At 43.0% G+C, this 18877-nt stretch overlaps 1 protein-coding gene across 2 annotated transcripts in view; it reads left to right on the forward strand.

Annotated features, from left to right (window-relative positions):
* The first annotated feature begins 5264 nt into the window (after positions 1 to 5264).
* LOC138296435 (desmin-like) overlaps positions 5265 to 18877 on the forward strand; it is a 49174-nt gene continuing 35561 nt past the window's right edge. The window contains exons 1-3 of one of the 2 annotated variants that reach the window (XM_069235551.1): positions 5265 to 5580; positions 15240 to 15390; positions 15917 to 16066. In XM_069235551.1, coding sequence (XP_069091652.1) covers positions 5366 to 5580; positions 15240 to 15390; positions 15917 to 16066 — 516 coding nt within the window. In that variant the 5' untranslated portion in view covers positions 5265 to 5365. Of the gene's footprint in view, positions 5581 to 5762; positions 5893 to 15239; positions 15391 to 15916; positions 16067 to 18877 lie in introns of those variants that run through there. The other variant, XM_069235552.1, reaches the window with a different exon arrangement.

The following is an 18877-nucleotide window of genomic DNA, read 5'->3' on the forward strand; positions in this document are numbered from 1 at the left end:
TGCCACCCACATACGTAACCCCTTAACCATATCTCAGGCCTGCCACTGGAAGGCCTGTGTGTTCAGTTTTACTGCCACTTCGACTTGGCATTTAAAAGTACTTGACAAGCCTTACACTCTCCTTTTTCTAAATATAAGTCACCCCTAAGGTAGGCCCTAGTTAACCTATAGGGCAGTGTGCTATGTAGGTAAAATACAGGACATGTACATATGTGTTTTATATGTCCTGGTAGTGAAAAACTCCTAAATGTGTTTCCCACTACTGTGAGGCCTCCTCCTTTCATAAACTAGCATTAGGACCGCCCTCATATACTTTTTGAGTGGTAGATTCTGATCTGAAAGAGGTAATCAGATTATATTTATTATGGCCAGAATGGTTAGAGGAAATCCTGCTTATGGGTGAGGTTGGATTTTATATTACTATTTTAGAAATGCAACTTTTAGAAAATTAGCATTTCTCTTCTCTTAAAACCCTTCAGTTCCTTATAGCCTGTCTCCAATCAATGTCTGGGCTGGGCTGGTTGACAGCTCCCTTGTGCATTTCACCCAGGCAACCACAAACACAGGACACTCAGTCGCACCTGCACTCATCTGCATATTGAATGGGTCTTCCTGGGCTGGAAGAGTGGAGGGCCTGACACTTACATTTCAAAGGCCAATGGCCTGCCCTCACACAATGAACTGCCAAACCCCCCACTGGGACCCTGGCAGACAGGACTGAACTGAAAGGGGAACTTGTGCACTTCAAAACCACTCTTTGAAGTCTCCCCCACTTCAAAGACATTTGGGGTATATAAACTGACCCGACCAACTCAGACACTTCTGGACCTACACCTGTCAAGAGGAACTACCTGGCTGTCCAAAGGACTGCTTTGCTGAGAAGGACTGCTTCCCTGTTGTTGCCCTGCGGGTCTCTGACTTGGCTGAGAAGGATTCTGCCTTCCCCAAAAGTACTCTCTAAGGGCTTGGACTGAGCTTGCCTCCTATTTTCTGAAGTCTCAGGGCCAAAAAGACGTCATCTTTTCAGGAAATTCCTTGTGCACAAAAAAAAAAAAAAAAAAAAAAAAAAAAAACATTGCTGCACCACCTGCCGAAATGACCGCAAAGCCTGCATTGCGACCGAGATATCGCTGCACAACCAACTGGAACGATGCAGCCCGACTTCCTGAGTGGAAATTTGATGCAGCGCCTGTCTTGCAAAGTAAATTGTGACGCATCATCTACCAGATCGATGCAACACCCATGCCTTCTTCCAGGGGATCAAGGATTTTCCCTGCATCCTCCCTGGGCATCAAAATATTCCCACACCGCGGTGAGGAATCAAGACTGCACGCCGAAAAACAACGCAAACAATGCAAACCCCTTGCAGCGTGGAAAGAAACAATGCATTGTCTGTGTCACAGCAGAAAATTTGACACATCTCCTCCTCCGTCGTCTCCGTGCATCATTATTTTTGACGCATACCAGGTACCGCTGTTTATTTCTAATGATTAAGACTCTTTTAAACTTTTTAAAAGTGACATTTCAACTTGTGCTTTTTGGATCTTTGTCGTTTTGACCTTATTTTATTCAGATAAATACCATCTATTTTTCTAAACCTGTGTGGTGTATTTTTGTGGTGTTGTCACTGTGTTACTGTATGATTTATTTCACAAATACTTTACACATTGCCTAAGTTAAGCCTGACTGCTCAGTGCCAAACTACCAGAGGGTGGGCACAGGATAATTAGATTATGTGTGATTTACCCTGACTATGATTGTGGTCCCTACTTGGCCTAGCGTGTATACCTCTACCAACTAGAGACCCCATTTCCAACATGAATCAACTGTTCCAGAGAGTTAATATCAGGTGGAGGAACAACCACCAGGGAAACAGGACATTCAATGCCACACTTCAAAAACATCCTGAAAGACCCCTCGCCCTTCCACTCCAGAATATTATAAACTTTTTGCCACATATACTATTGTATGAATCAGTTTGTCCTTGTAAACACTCTTCTCTGGAAAATACCCCAACATATCAAATTCTACACTACGTCAGGTGCATAGAGTTTCACATGACTTCATTTGTGTAAAAACAACTTGTCAGTGACAACTGTTATAGGTGACCCTGAATCAACTATGACATTCACCTTCACATCTCTGATCATTACCTCACAGACTGGATCCCCATCCTTTGGTGAATTACCTGGGGAATCCACCATATTTATGGATAACATGACTCTGGAATTTTTATCGTCTTCAACTTGACCATTTGTTTGTACTTATAACTTGCTCGCTAACCAGCACAACATTTTGCACATTCTTACAAACCCTTGCAAAGTGCCCCATTTCTGTGCATTTTAAGCAAGATTTGTTTAATGCCGAGCACTCATTAGCGTTTGCCTAATGTGATTTGGAACCACATCTGAAGAACATGCCTGAAAGCCCAGAGTTGCTCTACCCACCACTCCTGCCCTCACTTTTCGGCATGCCATTACACTTAGGTTTTGAGACAAAGATATTTACACTATTTCTATCAGAAGGTCTACCCAACTTCTTGGAGGCCATTACAGATCTTTCAATTCCCCAAGCAATTTCTGATGTCTCACCTATACTTGGATTCTTGCAACATAAAATCTCTCTTGAATTCTGGCACCAAAACAATTAACTACTAGTTGATATTGCAAGTAGTTATCTAAGGTTCCATCAAAATCGCATGTCGACACAAGAATCCCTAACTCTGCCAGAAAACTGTCAATAGATTCATGCTGGACATGCCACCATGTAAAGAACCTATGACTTTTAACAATGATGCTGGTATCATCTTTAGAATGGTCTCCCAATCTTTAAATCCTCTCCACATATTCATCCCGGATGGATGAAGGTGGAGGAGTTAACTGGGGAATGTGATCAAAAGATCCTTTGACCTTCTTAACCCAAGCAATTATGTAGCAAGGCTTCTTCCTTGCTGCATAAAATCCAACTCCATCAATGGCAACCAAAGAGCTGTCAAAAGATCTGAACAATTGTGTGCACTTCACTTTTTGCACACCAGGGTCAGGTAAAAATGCAGGAGGCAAATTAGCATTCTGCATACTGATTGTGCACTGTTCACAAAGCCAGTAATTAGCACAATAGATCAAAGGAAGACGTCACTGAGAAATGATAACTTAAAATAGAGCTATTGCAAAAAAATTCCTGACAGGCATGCAGATGAACAATCGAACAGCCAACACATGTACAGAAAAGTGTCTCAGTGACCAGTGGGTTTTCTGTATTCTTTGAATGATGATAAGTGATCTGATTAGCTGAGCTTAGATGTAACAGCCACTGGCAGCCTAGGCCCCAGATCTGTTTAGTAGAAAACAATCCGATTGGCTAGGACACGTCATGCTGACCAATAACAGATCACAACAACGTCAAAGAAAGCAACAGATTCACAGTGAAAGTGCTTCTCCGTAGATTGAGCTGCCCTAGCTCTTTGCCAAATTCATGAGGTGTTTCTAGACACCAAAGCAGAGGAGGAGTTGAAGAAAAACAGATTTATTGGAGAAAGGAGTGAACTGCAGTCAACATCCTCCCTAGCAACTGCCCCCGACTCCTGCGTTTTCAGTTGGAGTGCTGAACAGTCACTAGGGAGGATGTTGCGTGCTGTTCATTCCTCTAATTAGTCTGGAAGCCTCACCAAAGAGTGCCGGCATAGATTCTAAATTTTAAGATGCTACATTTCATATCACATTAATAAAAGGCCATAAGGCCTACAACATTCAGAACAACTGGATACCTGTTCCTAGTTGGAAATTATAGCTTATTAAATGCAACAAGGTAACTCCAACGTTATCCTAAAGAAGCGATAGGCCCTGCAGTAGGGAAAAACGAATTTTAGACTTTTTCTCTACCAGGACATGTAAAACGTAAAGGTACATGTCCAACTTTTTAAATACACTGCTCCCTCTGATCTGCCCAGGGCCTACCCTAGGAGTGACATATGTATTGAAAAGGAAGGTTGGGCCTGGCAAGAGGTTTATTTTGCCAGGTCCAAATGGCAGTATAAAATAGCACACGTGAGCTGCAATTAGGGCTGGGCGGAACTCGCAGGGTTATATGAAAACTGTAAAATTCTGCAGAGCTCCCAAAAAGTTGGAATTAGGCATATCGCAGACTTGAGACATGTTCAAAAAGGTTACTTACGTGGTTGGTAGAAAAACTGCTGCAGTCCGACTAGTGGCATTTAAAGTACAGGCCCTGTGTACAAGTAGTGCCACATTTCTAGGGACTTACAAGTAAATTAAATATGCCAATTCGACAAAAGCCAATTCTACCATGTTCAAAGGAGAGAGCACAAGCAGTTTAGCACTGGCTGGATAGCAGTGATAAAGTGTGCAAAGTCCGAAAAGCAAACACAAATGGTTTCAGAAGCCAGGGGGTGAAGGCAAAAAGTTTAGGGATGACCCTGCAAAAAGGACCAAGCCCAACACTGTTTTACATGGAAAATATTACTAAAAGCAAATAAAGGTATCCTTTTATTTACATATTTGTAGAAAAAGTATTGTTTTTAATATGATATAAAGCATCACTGTCCAATGTTTGTGTATTAGATATATTTACAAAATGTGTATTATGACTTGTTTTATATTTAGAAGGACAAATGCCTACATTTTAAAGTAAAAAAACCTGACATATTTACGAAGTAAAACTTTAAATGTCCAAACTATTGAAAGCATGGGTAAACCTAAAACACCATTGGCATTTGGCTTTGTCAGCCACGAGTGCGAATAGGATATGAAGACTGCACGAGCTAAACTTAAATCACAATTTTCAAACCTTTGCTATTTAATGTATTCTCTCAGTCCTTAACAGCTCCACTCAAAGATCACATTTTTTCCTTGCAGATTATTGCTTCAAGTCAAAGACTTTCACCCCCCCCCGCTTTTACATGCCACGCGACGCTTTGTGCAGGCCCACAAATAAAAATCATCCGTCTCACTTAACTCGGTGCATGAAATGTCCTCACCCCGCGCACATTTATTAAAGATGCACAACTGTCAGGCCCATAACATTACATTTTTCAGTGTATGGCCAAGTATGCCATCGCGGTCATTTTTTCCATTATTATCAGCTTTGCATGACTGAAATATTAGATCAGCTCAATTGCTTTCCTGACTGATGCAGGGCCTGTTAATTTGAGAATGTAGTCTCTTAATGCGAATTTGACACTCAGGAGCGAAGGGCGGTTCTCCTGCCGTTAGTGCGGGAGTAAGGCATTCCTTGGCCGCGGCATGACGAACGAGGTATGCGTGGCGCACTTTAAAAAGGGTTCCGGACCCGTGGAGCTCACCTAACGCTGTCCGTGAAAGAAAGAACCCGTAAGCAATCTGTTAAAATGAGCCGCAGCCCGGAGAGGATGTCTTCGTACCGCCGGCACTTCGAGGACTTCAGCAGCTCCTCGGTGGTGAGGCTGAGGGTGTGCAGCCCGTCCCCGCCGCGCCGGCCGCGCTCGGCCAGCTTCGGCCGCAGCAGCAGGGGGCAGAGTCTGGCCTCAGCGCCCCGGGCGAGCAGGAGGAGCACCGCCGGCAGCCGAAGACCCTTCAGCGCCAGGTAAACATTAGGGTTTATGCAGCTGCACGGAGCGGGACTCACTAGGGACCGCGAGCGAAGGGCGGGCTCAGCGCCACGCACCTGCGCCGAAAGTACCATCCACGTGATGCTGCCGTGCCTATATATGGACGGAAAGACTATAGAAGCCGTTTACTTAGCGGCACTTCGCTAGAGGCGTCCCGTTTTACTTACTTACATGCGAGTGTAAACATAGGCTCGGTTTCCTGCCATGCATCTGCAAAACATTTACACCCGGTCTCTTTCAGTGGGATGGTTGGGTCAGGACAGCATTTCCATACCTGTTAATGACAGGTATGCACTTCTTCAAATGACTGCTCTATGTTCCCACTGCAACGTTTCTAAGCTTTCAAAGATGAGAAGTCCAAATGTTTTTTTATAAACCTATAGGCCTGCATCATATCAGTATTTTACTAATCTAGTCAATATTTGTATGTCAGGAATAATTCAAGATTGTGGAAAATCAGACGACGTGTTTTTCCTTTTTAAAAGGTAAACTTGAAGCAGCAACTAGCAAATCTCATCAAACACACGTTAGAGTGGTCTAAACCACCCAAATGATTATTATTGGCAGAATAGCTGCGTTAAAGAATACTATTTTACATAAATTCACAATTAGCTGTCACTGACAATTCCAGAATGCCAAAAATGAACAAATGGTTAACATTGTTCTACGAGAAAGGAGGCAACCATAATTCACGTTCAATACTACGGTATTGTGGAGGTAAATAAATGTGCTGCTTGATTTAGGCTACTTCCTTGTGTGCTTGAGTTTAACGAAATATTTTTTCTATGAAATATTCAAACGTTTCACTCTTCCCTTTTAGAATGGAGAGCACACCTTTTCAATGATAAGCTATGCTATTCTCAACTGATTTTTGTATGACCTAAAATATCCCACATTCCAAAGCCAGTCAGTGGGCAAATAGAGTGAGACAGCAAAGCACAATATTGTTGATTAACATGGATTAGTTCTTTAAATCAGTATTAACGCAACAATACTGTTGGGGTTGTCCCTCTTAAAAAAACTGTCCCCACTGTAGTACAAATTACAAAAATTACAAAAATTTAATTCACCTGTTTTTTCTGTGAATCTCATTCTTAGCTATTTCTAAATGTTGGACTTTCGCAATTGTCAGCACATTGCAATATTGGTTTATCACAAAAATGCTTCGCTATGAGTTTATGCACTTTAATAAAGGCAATGAAATCATTCGTAAAAAAAAATAATGAAACAATGCAGAAAGTATTTTGAATGTCTGCAGGAAAAAAGGTAGAATCTGCAGATGACAGACTCTAGTTAATGTAAAAAAATATTTAACAAATCACATACAAGTGCATACACTATTTTTATTTATTTATTTTGAACTTTCCTGAACCCTTAGAAAGGAAAAGCTAACCGAAAATTGTACATTCTTTGCCCTCGTCATCCTCATTTCTCCTGGTCCCTTCTTTGTATATCTTGATGTCAACATTACTTTCACCTTTTGCACACCTCTCTTTGCAGCTTCTTTTTTTATTAGCATGGTCTTTGCACCCCTCCCACCTAATTGCACATCCTTTAGTGTGCTAGTACCCATAAGACATATTCAAGCATACGTGGTAGAAAAGAAACTCAGTACATCCCACCCTACCTTACATGTCAGGCATCACGAGTCAAATCTAACCCAGTTACAAGAACACTCCCCAAAATTGACAGAGAGAAGAAAGAAAAGCACATTCTGAAAAGTCAGATGTTAACTCGGTGTATATGGTAAATACAAATGTCTCACTTGTATTCGTCTAAAATCCATTGGATGTTCTCCTACCCCATCATAACTAGACATCTGGTGTATCACAATCCTGTCACCCAGGACACTGTTAAAAGGGGAAGACTAAGGACCATAATGGAGAGATTAATATACACTACTAGCTTGCATGGTTTTATTCTCAAGATGAACCAGTGGACAATGTGAATAATAATGGGGAAGGTAACAGCGGGCAGGGGACTGAGTGCCAGTGATCGGTGTGTAGGATGCTGGTCACAGGTTTCAACCATGGTAGGGATGGCACATCCTTTTGGGAGTGATTGAGTTAATACTACAGAGTTGAGTAAAAATAACACATATTTTGAAAAAGAAACAATTCACTATCTCCATGCTTCCACAAAATTTGGGTTTGGTTTAAAACCCTAACTCTGTGTGTAACACCTGAATTTAAAACTAGGCATTTATAGTTGCCAACTTTGTGAACACTCAGAGTTGCTGTAAAACTTTAGAAATCACATTTATCTTATCAAGTCCACAATCACAACCAAAATAAAACAGATGTGAAGACTGACTGATTACCAGGATATGAGCGAATTGGGCTCCTTTCACGCATAATGTTTTAATTTTTAACCAGAGACGTGGTTTGCCTTCAGACAAGCAGACAAATTACTAAGATTGCAATGATTTATGTGAATGGTATTAATTATGAGCAAAACTGTTAATTGTTGACACCAATTTAGTTTAGAGGGCTGAGATATTGATGTTTGGATTTGCATCACATTATTGGGAATATGAGATATTAAAAGAAATGCACCAATAATTGTAGTCTTGTTGCTCCTATATTTCATTAAGCATTTAAAACAGATTGACAAAAGATGTTGCTGCATTGTAATTCCTGTGTACAGATTAATCATGTCGCAAACAGAAAATATGTAAAAATTAATGGGATAATCGACTCAGTTGCATTGCAGGTCATTGTAAAGTGAGCTAAATAAACTTTACATGCATTATTATTTTATGAGCAGCCAATCCCTTAACAATGAGAACACGTAATGGGATTAAATTGACGATTTATTAACAGTTAAATTATTGACCCCCTACTAAGCAATATAATTGACATTTTTAACAATGCTTTTTTTTCAGTGAGATTTACAACTTGTGTACAAAAGAAGAAACACATCATCCAGAATAATATTTCCTAGGTCCATATATATTTGGAGGGCTGTTGTTTTAACTGTGATATTAAAGTATTTCAAACATCATTAAGCTAATGCCACAGGGCACGTATTAACAGCCTTTTCTTGTTTGTTTGTGGAAAGAGAACGGGTGAAGGTGGTGCTTAAGGATGCAATTAACATATCTCTCAAAAGAGTTTACAGTTGATTTGCTCCTGAGATTTATTTTTCAGAGGAGGAAGCTTGTAACTTGGGGCTAGTTGTTGCTTTTCCCAGCTTCTGAAAGAATTCTACTGTACATGCATGATATTGAAGTAAGCACTGCAGGCCCAGAAGGATGCAGCATCCGTGAGTGAGAATCAAGCCATGCTTGCAACAATGGGCATACAGGGTGCAGAAATTGAGTTTTAAATGGAATAGTGAGGAAAGGCATGTGGTGGTGCAGGACCACTGCACAGATTTTTCAGAGCTGAAATCAGGTACACGTGGCTGTTCGCCTTCAAGTTGTCATTACAGAATTTAAAACCGCATTTTTCATTCAGAGGTTCACCATCAAACATGAAAGCACAATGTCTTATGTTTGACTCGCTATCTGATGAGATTTGATCATAAACAGGCCACACAGGCACATAATTATGGAAACTGACGAATTCTGTGTACATTTCATCACTAGTGTCATTCTTCAAACAATCCTATAAATTTGCAAAATAAATAGCATTGATTTTTGAATTGTGTGCATGACAGCATTTTATTTAGTTTCTTGTGTTTCATGCACATAAATGCATGTGTTGTGATTGTTAGTTCTGTATCGTCTCCAGAATTGCTTTCTTTTTTAGCTTAATGCAACCATTGAGGGACACTTATTTACGATTTAATGATGGCTTAAACTGATGTTGCATTAAGCAACCAACTTAAAATAGGAAACTCGGTGTAGCTATTTAGAGCTCTATTAAGTAGCCAAACTGTGGCAACATTAAGAGTCCTCTGTATCTTGGGGCACACAAGGTTTAAAAAATAAATATGCTGATGAGGAATGGAATTCCACAATATTGAATCATTATCTGTCCTGCATCACAGTAAATCACTCACGTTTCTGAGCACTGTTTAATGACACTACTGGTAGCCCTTCTGGAGCTCTTCCAGTCCTCGGAGCTTTAGGGACTGTATATGTTTTTTTAAATTTCCTTTCTGGTGGCTGTGATCATATTTACTTCAAGTCCAAAATTACGCTACAGTCCTTAATTTGTGGATGTGGGTACTATTGAGAATGTACAGTTGTGTAGAAGGAATTGAGATCAATCATGTAACCTACCACATGAGCTTAAAACAATACAAAATCAGTATGCATGTGATATGCCTTCCTACCTATGACCAGGAGGGGGTTCTCCAGTATCTTAGCTACCAATAACAATGTCATTCATTGTTATTGGTAGCCAAGATACTGGAGAACCCCCTCAAAAATAAAGTTTTCACCACAACTGTTAGTAAAAACTGTCATTTTGATTAGCATTATTAGAGTCTCTTGCAGTTACCTTTAGCTTTAACTGACAATACCGTCTGTTAAAGATACAGTTTAGCTGCTTAATATTTGAAAAATCCTGCGAGTAATGTTTGCTTTATGTCAGAAAATCAGCAGAATTGCACAAGTGATGGTATTATTGCTGTTTTGCTTAGTCAGGAAATTAAAAGAAATGTATTAATTGCCCTTTCATTAGTCAGTGACATAATTTAAAGAAAATCTTGGAACCAGTAATTTCCCAAAACGTAATTTTACTACATTATCACGAAGGGCTCTGTTGGCATGGTAAAGGGAATTGAGCGGGGTTATGATGACACATAAATTTGTTTAAAATATGTGCCTTGAAATTAACATACTTGACCTGCAAAGATGCCTTTGTTGCCTTACCGCTGCAGGGCTCAGAAGGGTATTGTCCAGACTGCTGCACTCTGACAACATTTATCAGCTACATTTACCTCTGGGGTTTAAAGGCAAGGACTTATTTAATGACACCCCTTTGGATGTATGTGTCTTTGCATCTTTTCCACATCAGAGGTAAAATGCACTTGTTAGAATACATGTCAATATCCAGCCTTATAGAGCCATGAGATCTCATCAAGCGTAGCTTGCTCTTGAGTAACATTTATAGATATCAGTCATGTAGTTTATAGAAAAGCGCGATCCCCTTTGATCCAAAGTGCTATGGCTGAAACACTAACTTGTGGGCTATTCTACAGCATTTTACTTTAGAAGAGCTCTGTGAAGCTCAGTGTTTATTTGCTATTAAACAAAAATTCACCATAGTTCCTGTGAAATAGCACATAATCACTGATCTTACGTGTATGATTAACACAACATATGGCGACGATGCTTCCTGTAACTCTTCATGTAACAACTAATATCAGGAGAGCGCCTTGAGGCTACATTTATGGATTGCTATGTAAATCTAATGTTTTCATTGTTGATATGTATCGCCCAATGAATATGATACTCTCATTATAAAGATAAACATAATTTACTGTGGCTTAAGATAAGAAATGCTCTAACAATGCATAGTAGAGAATACTATTAGGAGTCGCAGTAACCAGGGAGAAGCGCGGCAAACGCATTATGAGGTGTTAGGTCTGGCAATTCGGGCAGTGAGGCTGCAGAAAAATAATAACTGATTTTGAAATTCCACAAGCCATAGGTAAGTCCTGCGATGGTAAATAATAGCTTAACTGCTGTACAATATCGGGAAACTCTACTCCTACAAACAGGTGCTAAGCTTTCAATATTATCAGTGGTAGCTTTTTTAAATTTAATAATTCACTGTTTCTTATGATGGGGTTTGTATAAAAACGTTTAACAGATCGCTGGTCTGCTTTGGAGATTTTATGAATGGAGACATTCTGAAATACTCGTCCCCGGCAAATAAAACCCTAGAAATGCTGTATTGTTTGTACTCTAAAGTCGAGTTAACAGTCACTGTGTATCACAGTGCACGAACGACAGCTATGGGAATAAAATCACTTTGAATTACACGCAGCAACATAATAAGAACACGCAGTACACGAATAGCGGATTTAAAATGCTTTCTGGGTGTGTTATGTAAATGCATGACATTAAAATGAGTGAAATACTTGGCAGCATAAGAGCCGGACGGAGCAATAGGGCCTGCTACTGATAGTAAGTCCTAGCAGCAAGGGAACAATAGAAAATGTACAACAACTGCAGGGCTAAACATAAATAAACAGAAAAAGCATTCTGCGAATCCACGTTATAAAAGCATCTAAATACAACACCATTGTTGCAAATTCGTCGAAGACAAAACATCTAAAACATTAGAAGCCAATTTAAGTCCCACACACTCTATAACTTGATCCAATATCATCAGGAATGATTAAAGGGTGCATCAATTAAATGTCCTACAACAGATGTCAATACAAGTTAGTTATTCGGAGGTTGTGATTGTGTAAGCAGCACATCATCCATTCTAAATATTCAGTTTGTCTGTAGACATTGGCCACATCCACACTAAGATACAGTGTGCAAAAACCAAGATGTGGAGGAATAACACAATTCAAGTGTGTAGGTGAGTTCCCTTAGTAAAACACCGAAGATGGCATCACTTTGTCATTCTGGTATTAAATCTGGTACATGTTGTTGTGCTGTTTTATAGCCATTAGGACAGCATTTTTGTTTCCCTTTCCTAGTTCTATAAATAGCACGTAATAGGATTACCCAGTTCAGTGGCCTTGTTAGTGCAGATTAAATTTGAACCTGTAACATGCAAGTTGCACCCACAACACTTAACTCACAACTATCATCCTGACTCGAGAATTGTGGTTTGGTTCGGAGCTATGATATAATTCTCAAGTTGCCTCTATATGGGAAAGATCCTGAACAAGGCGTCCGGAACCACGCCTGCGTTGTTCACACAAGCGGAACAAAGTTTGCCTGAACAACACAGGCTTTTTTCTCTGCCCTAACCATGCATGTGCTGAACAATGCACATGTGTGGTTAAGGCAGAGAAAAAGGAAGATCCATCGGGAGAGGACGTGGTCAGGTAAGTGGGGCAGGGTTGGGGGTAGTTTTTAGGAGTGGGGTGGGGTGAAGGGGTTGGGGTGGTTAGGTTATTTCATAATTTTTTTTAAGGGGCTGGGGTGAGGGGGTCAGTACTATGGTTTTTACGGCGGGGTGGGGTGTTGGGTTATTTTGTTTTTAGGGTCAGGGTGGGGGGTCGGGGTAATTTTGTATTTGGGAGAGTCGGGTGTTTAGGGGCAGGTGGTCGGGATTTTTTTTTATTTTGGAGCGGTTGGGGGGTAGGGTTTTCAGGGGTGGAGTGGGGGGTCAGGGTAACTTTGTATTTGGGGGTTGGGATAATTATGTTTTTAGGGCGGGTGGGGGGTGGATTTTTATGGGTGGGGTCGGGGTAATTTTGTATTGAGGGCGGGTGGGGGGTCGGGTTTTTAGGGGCCAGGTTGGGGGTTTGGGGTAATTTTGTATTTAGGGCAGGTGGGGGGCGGGTTATTAGGGGTGCGGGTGGAGGGTTCGGGGTAATTTGAATTTAGGGAGGGGGCGGGTTTTCAGGGGTGTGGTGTCGGGTAATTTTGTATTTAGGGCGGGTCAGGATTTTAGGGGCAGAGTGAGGGGTTGGGGTAATTTTGTATATAGGGCTGGTGGGCTATTAGGGGCAGGGGTAGGGAGTTGGGGTAATTTTATATTTAGGGCGCGGTGGGTTTTTAGGGGTGGGGTGCAGGTTATTAGGGGTGGGGGTTGGAGGGTCGGGGTAATTTTGTATTTAGGACAGGAGGTGGGTTTTTAGAGGTGGCGGTTGGGCTGATTTCGGGGTCCTTGTTCCGACCGCGTTGTTTAGGCATGCGTGGTTGCCACATGCGTGGTTCCATCATACAACCCCTCTATATAAATGTAATAATGCTTTGATTCTCCAAGCTACTCATTACGACTCACAATATATTCTGTATCATCTGTGAGACCAACCAGTTGTCATGTTTCTTGGTTCTCTATCTGCACTTTGCAATAGCACAATACAGCAATAACATGTCAAAGAGTAGGGTCACAAGCTGTCTATTGCAGCCAGGTAAAATGGGTTAAGATACATACCGAGGTGAGCTAGATCTGGTTCTGGTGGTCTTGGGGACATGTGTTTGACCCCATTGTCACAGGTTGAATCCTGGCAGTCCCATTCAGCCTTTCAGTTGATAATAAAATGAGTACCACTGAGTTGGGTACCCGTAAGCACCTGCTATTTGTCCATAGCCCAAATTACCTGCTTTGGGTGAAGCCCCTCTACATATATGCCTGTCTATGAGAAAGGAGACACTTGATTGGGCCAGAGGAAGCTGCGATGTTGCTATAGTATGGGAGAAGAGGAATTGCGCCTTTAAGAATGCAAGTATAGGTGCTTAGAGAGCTGCTGAAGGACTAGTTTAAGGTGTATTTGGGAAAAGCACTGCGCAGTTGGTATCACATGAATCTAATCCACTAAAATGAATTAATCTTCATCAATAAAGATACATAAATTTTGAAATGGCAAACTCTGTAGCAGGAATACAGCAAATGTAAATAAAAATATTTGGACAAGTTTTTTCAGTAGTAAATTAGGAACATTAATAGGTGTATCTGTGTATAGGGTTAGAACAATTGCACACACTGATATCTGCCACACAGTTCTTGTATTCGAAGTTCATACATATATAAGTTGCAATAATGAGTTTGATTCCACTTGCTCATATGTGGATCGTACATCAACATCTTTGCCTCAATGAAGAAGACAACACAGTTAAGTGATTTAAGGCCAATGTAAAATAATCAATGACATTTCGGTCTTGAAGTTCAACATACAAGGATTACGTCACTTATGTCACAATATAGGATTCTTTTTACTGGTTTATTCTCTATAGGGGTGGATCATTTTGGCAGTATTTCACAGAGCTCTGAAGATGGTCTCAGTGCTTAATTTGTTAAGTGGCAGGGCCCTTGCCAGGAGGCTGCTGCAGCTTGAATCACCAATTGCCCCCTCACCCCCAGCGCTGCTAACGACAGCACCTACACAACTACTACCCATCACACTCCTACAAGTGTGACAGTTCAGACTATTCCAGCCCCTTATATCTGTAATACTTGCTCGGGTAGCAAGGATTTGTTGTTTATAATGTATATTGAATTAATAAACAACTGCTGTTCTGCTCATCTCTATATTACACGAAGAGTGCTACCATTTGGCAGATTGTCATATGTGCCGGTGTTGCCAACTAAAGACTGGTACAGAACACCGGAAACCACCAGCTCAAATTAAGCACTGGGTCTCACAAGCCAAATTAGTGTGTACTCTAAGTGGATGCGTTCAGCACCTAGATAAATGTGACAGGTTGGGATTCTGTAGCATGACGTCTATACCCTATTTGTTTAGAGTGCAAAGACATATTTTGGTTAAATATTTTAACCCAGCCTTCGCTGTGCTGTGTGCTGTTGCCGTGCTTGCATTGTTTATAATCTCGCCGCCATCTTTTGGAAGCGCAACATACATAGTGACAAGTAATTAACTAAGTGATAGCAACACCTTCCTCTGCCTCTTCCTCTCATGTAACGTCACTCAATGGTGTAGGAATGCAGAAAGGTCTAGACACAACAGACACAATTGGACAGCATGGGAAGAATCAATACTGTGCACCTGATGCCATGCTCACTCCCTGATGTCCACTTTCATCCTGCAGCATGGCAAATCTATGCTTTGGGCCGGCCTTGGGGGCAGTAGTGGATCTGGAAGCAGCCAGTGCAGCAAACCAGGAATTCCTCAGCACAAGGATCAGTGAAAAGCGTGAGATGGTCGGCCTGAACGACAGACTGGCTAAGTACATTGAGAAGGTAATGTCTTCACTACTAACAATGACTGACAGGATTAGCTGCATGAGTATGTTCGTGCCTCTCTATAGTATAGAAGCACTCTGTTAACTTCTGTGAAACTAGTCCCCTTCCAGATGTTTAGTGGCCGAATCAAAAAGCATTTATGAATATGGAAAGTAATACTACGGGAGTACTCTTTAAATGCTCTTCAATGCCATTGTGAATCGACCATGAAACATTTAACTCCCTACTAGTAAATCTGAAAAGTGGACGCTGCGTTTCTGTTTGTATTATTCTATATAACTATTCGCTCAGTATGCTCTTTTTTTCCCCATTTTAGCAATTTTTAAGTCAATTCACAAAAGCATGTAAGAAAACGTGAACTGATACTAAATAAGTACTCTATATACTCCAAGATGCCTTGGTGAATATTCCCCTGTGTTCGCAGTGTCTCTTGTTTAAAAGAAACATTTAAAGGCATTGAAATCACAAAACTGATATACTAAGGTTGGAACTTATGAATGATGAAATGAACTCTTATCCACAGGCACGCGATTTAGAGCAGCAGAACAAATCACTCGAGGCGGAGATCGAAACCCTTCAAAACCGTTACACGCGGCCTTCTGGACTGCGGGCCCTGTACGAGGAGCAGCTGAGAGACCTCCACAGAACCGCCGAGCAGATAAAAGTTCAAAGGGTAAACTGCAGCGCACCTGGTAACTCATAAGATAGCACTGCGTCATCGTACGTTAGATACCTGCAGAGTGAATGCTACATCGAGTGAAACCACAACACACTACGGTAGAGATTCCATATTAAGATTTAGTTATTTTCTCTAAGGTGACCACAGCTCACAGCACACCAGGATCCTGATTCTAAAAGTTATTCACACATTGAAGCTGAGCTTGGGTGTGCAAATACCTCAATTCATGAGTGTATATGTATGTTTTTAATTCACAAAACCTACATTTACACCTGGATAGGTGACAGTAAACCAGTTTGATGTAAAAGTATCTTACAGCAGATCTGATTCAGTGGGCTTGTTTTAGGTGTTCAAAGGTTGGAACACCTGCTTAAGTAGTCGAACACCATCCTTGAAATAGTAAGAAATGTACTCTTGTCAGTGGCAGGAGTAAGTTCATATCTAGGGTAAGAAGGGTAAAAGAACATGCCCAAATTTGGTGGTGACGGTACCCGAAGGGCTATTTTTATAAGGAGAGAAGTGTTTTCGACAAAAGAGGAAAACTTAAGGAATTCTTTGAAATGCAAATTCACTTTTGTAAAGTACTTACTTAAGCTTAAATATACAGTTATTACATTTACTCATCCAAGATTACTGTTGCTGCTTCCCAGGAGAACTCCCGGAATTTTCTGTGAATTCCAGAAATGTGGGAACTTTAATCCAAGCATGGATTAAATTATATGGGAATAGATTTTCAAACTTTTGTTATACTCAGGCTCCAGGAAAAATGCTATGACAGCTACCTCTGACGTTTGTGGTCAGTTCGACCAACTAAGCTATTTAAAGGTACCTAACAAGCAGCATACAGTGTTATGTAAGTTACCACTGCAAGGTTTTTGCATTGTTTTAAAGTTATTTGCATATTGTAAAGCACTCAGGGTAGGTCGCTCCCCTGTCCCCGCAGCGCCACCAGCTCTTGTGTGTTGCCTTCTCCTCCTTCTGCTTGCTGATCCGCCTGTTACCCCCTCTGCCTTCTGTATCCTGTGTGCTTGTGATCCCCTGTTTGCATTCTGTACCCCAGTGTGATCGCGCCCCCCCCCTTTTGCTTCCTGTATCCTTGCGTGCTTGTGCTCCCCTCTCCCCCCTTTTTGCATTTTGTATCCTCGTATGATTGCGCCCCCCCCCCCCGTTTATTGCCTTCTGTACCCCTGTAAGACTGTGCCTTCTGTCCCACTCGTCGTTTTTCCCCCCCCTCGCCGTCCGTTTTTCCCGCTTTTTTGAGGCCGCCTCGTCCTTTAGGCCTCTCTGCGCCGCTTTTTTCCGCCTTCGCCTTTTGCCGCTTTTCCCGCCCACCCGCCCTCCTCCCGCCTCCCAGCTCACCCCGCCCCCCCGGCTACCCCCTTAAATGGCGGCCGCTGCGAGGCAGTGGTGGTGACCCTTGACCTCAGGGTAGGTCGCTCCCCTGTCCCCGCAGCGCCACCAGCTCTTGTGTGTTGCCTTCTCCTCCTTCTGCTTGCTGATCCGCCTGTTACCCCCCTCTGCCTTCTGTATCCTGTGTGCTTGTGATCCCCTGTTTGCATTCTGTACCCCAGTGTGGTCGCGCCCCCCCCCTTTGGCTTCCTGTATCCTTGCGTGCTTGTGCTCCCCTCGCCCCCCTTTTTGCATTTTGTATCCTCGTATGATTGCGCCCCCCCCCCGTTTATTGCCTTCTGTACCCCTGTAAGACTGTGCCTTCTGTCCCACTCGCCGTTTTCCCCCCCCCCTCGCTGTCCGTTTTTCCCGCTTTTTTGAGGCCGCCTCGTCCTTTAGGCCTCTCTGCGCCGCTTTTTTCCGCCTTCGCCTTTTGCCGCTTTTCCCGCCTACCCGCCCTCCTCCCGCCTCCCAGCTCACCCCGCCCCCCGGCTACCCCCTTAAATGGCGGCCGCGCGCAGCGGGCGCGCCGCTGGCACGCCAAAGGCGCGCCTAAGGCAAGCCCGTCTGCGCCCGTCCGTGCCTGGACCGCGCCCAGCGCCTGAACCCCTGGTCCCCGCCCCCCCCGCCTGACCTACGACTCCGCCATCCTCACCAGCCTCAACCCCGGCCGCACGCCGGGCTGCTACCGCGCCACCCCGAAACGGACCCACGGATCCTTCACCTGCAACAACTGCCACTACTCCTGCCATCGGACCCACTCCGCTCCCGCCGAGAACAACGCCCCCGGAAACAACCTCCACTGCATCCTGATCAACACCCGATCCGTCCACAGGCACGCCATCGAACTGTGGAACCTCATCAACTCTACGAACCCGGACATCGCCTTCCTCACCGAGACCTGGATGAAACCCACCTCGGCACCCGACATCGCCATAGCCATCCCCGACGGCTATAAAATCATCCGGAGAGACCGCACCAACCGCATCGGAGGAGGCATCGCCATCGCGCACAAAAACTCCATCCGAGTCACAACCGACACCGACAACTCATTCCCCGACGCCGAACATCTCCACTTCACGATCCACAGCGACCCCAAGACCACCCTCAGAGGCACCCTCATGTACAGACCACCAGGACCTCGCTCCAAGTTCACCGAAGACATCACAGACTTCGTCAACCCTCACGCACTCTCCTCCACCGACTACATCCTCCTAGGAGACCTCAACTTTCACCTAGAGAACCCCACCGACAACAACACCACCGCCCTCCTGGACAACCTCGCCAACCTGGGACTGAATCAGCTTGTCAACACCCCCACCCACTACGCCGGACATACGCTCGACCCCATCTTCTCCTCCAGCAGACACGTCACCTTCAACCACACCACCGAACTCACCTGGTCGGACCACAGCT

The sequence above is a fragment of the Pleurodeles waltl genome, chromosome 5 (genome assembly GCF_031143425.1).
Source record: "Pleurodeles waltl isolate 20211129_DDA chromosome 5, aPleWal1.hap1.20221129, whole genome shotgun sequence".
Classification (NCBI taxonomy): Eukaryota; Metazoa; Chordata; class Amphibia; order Caudata; family Salamandridae; genus Pleurodeles; species Pleurodeles waltl.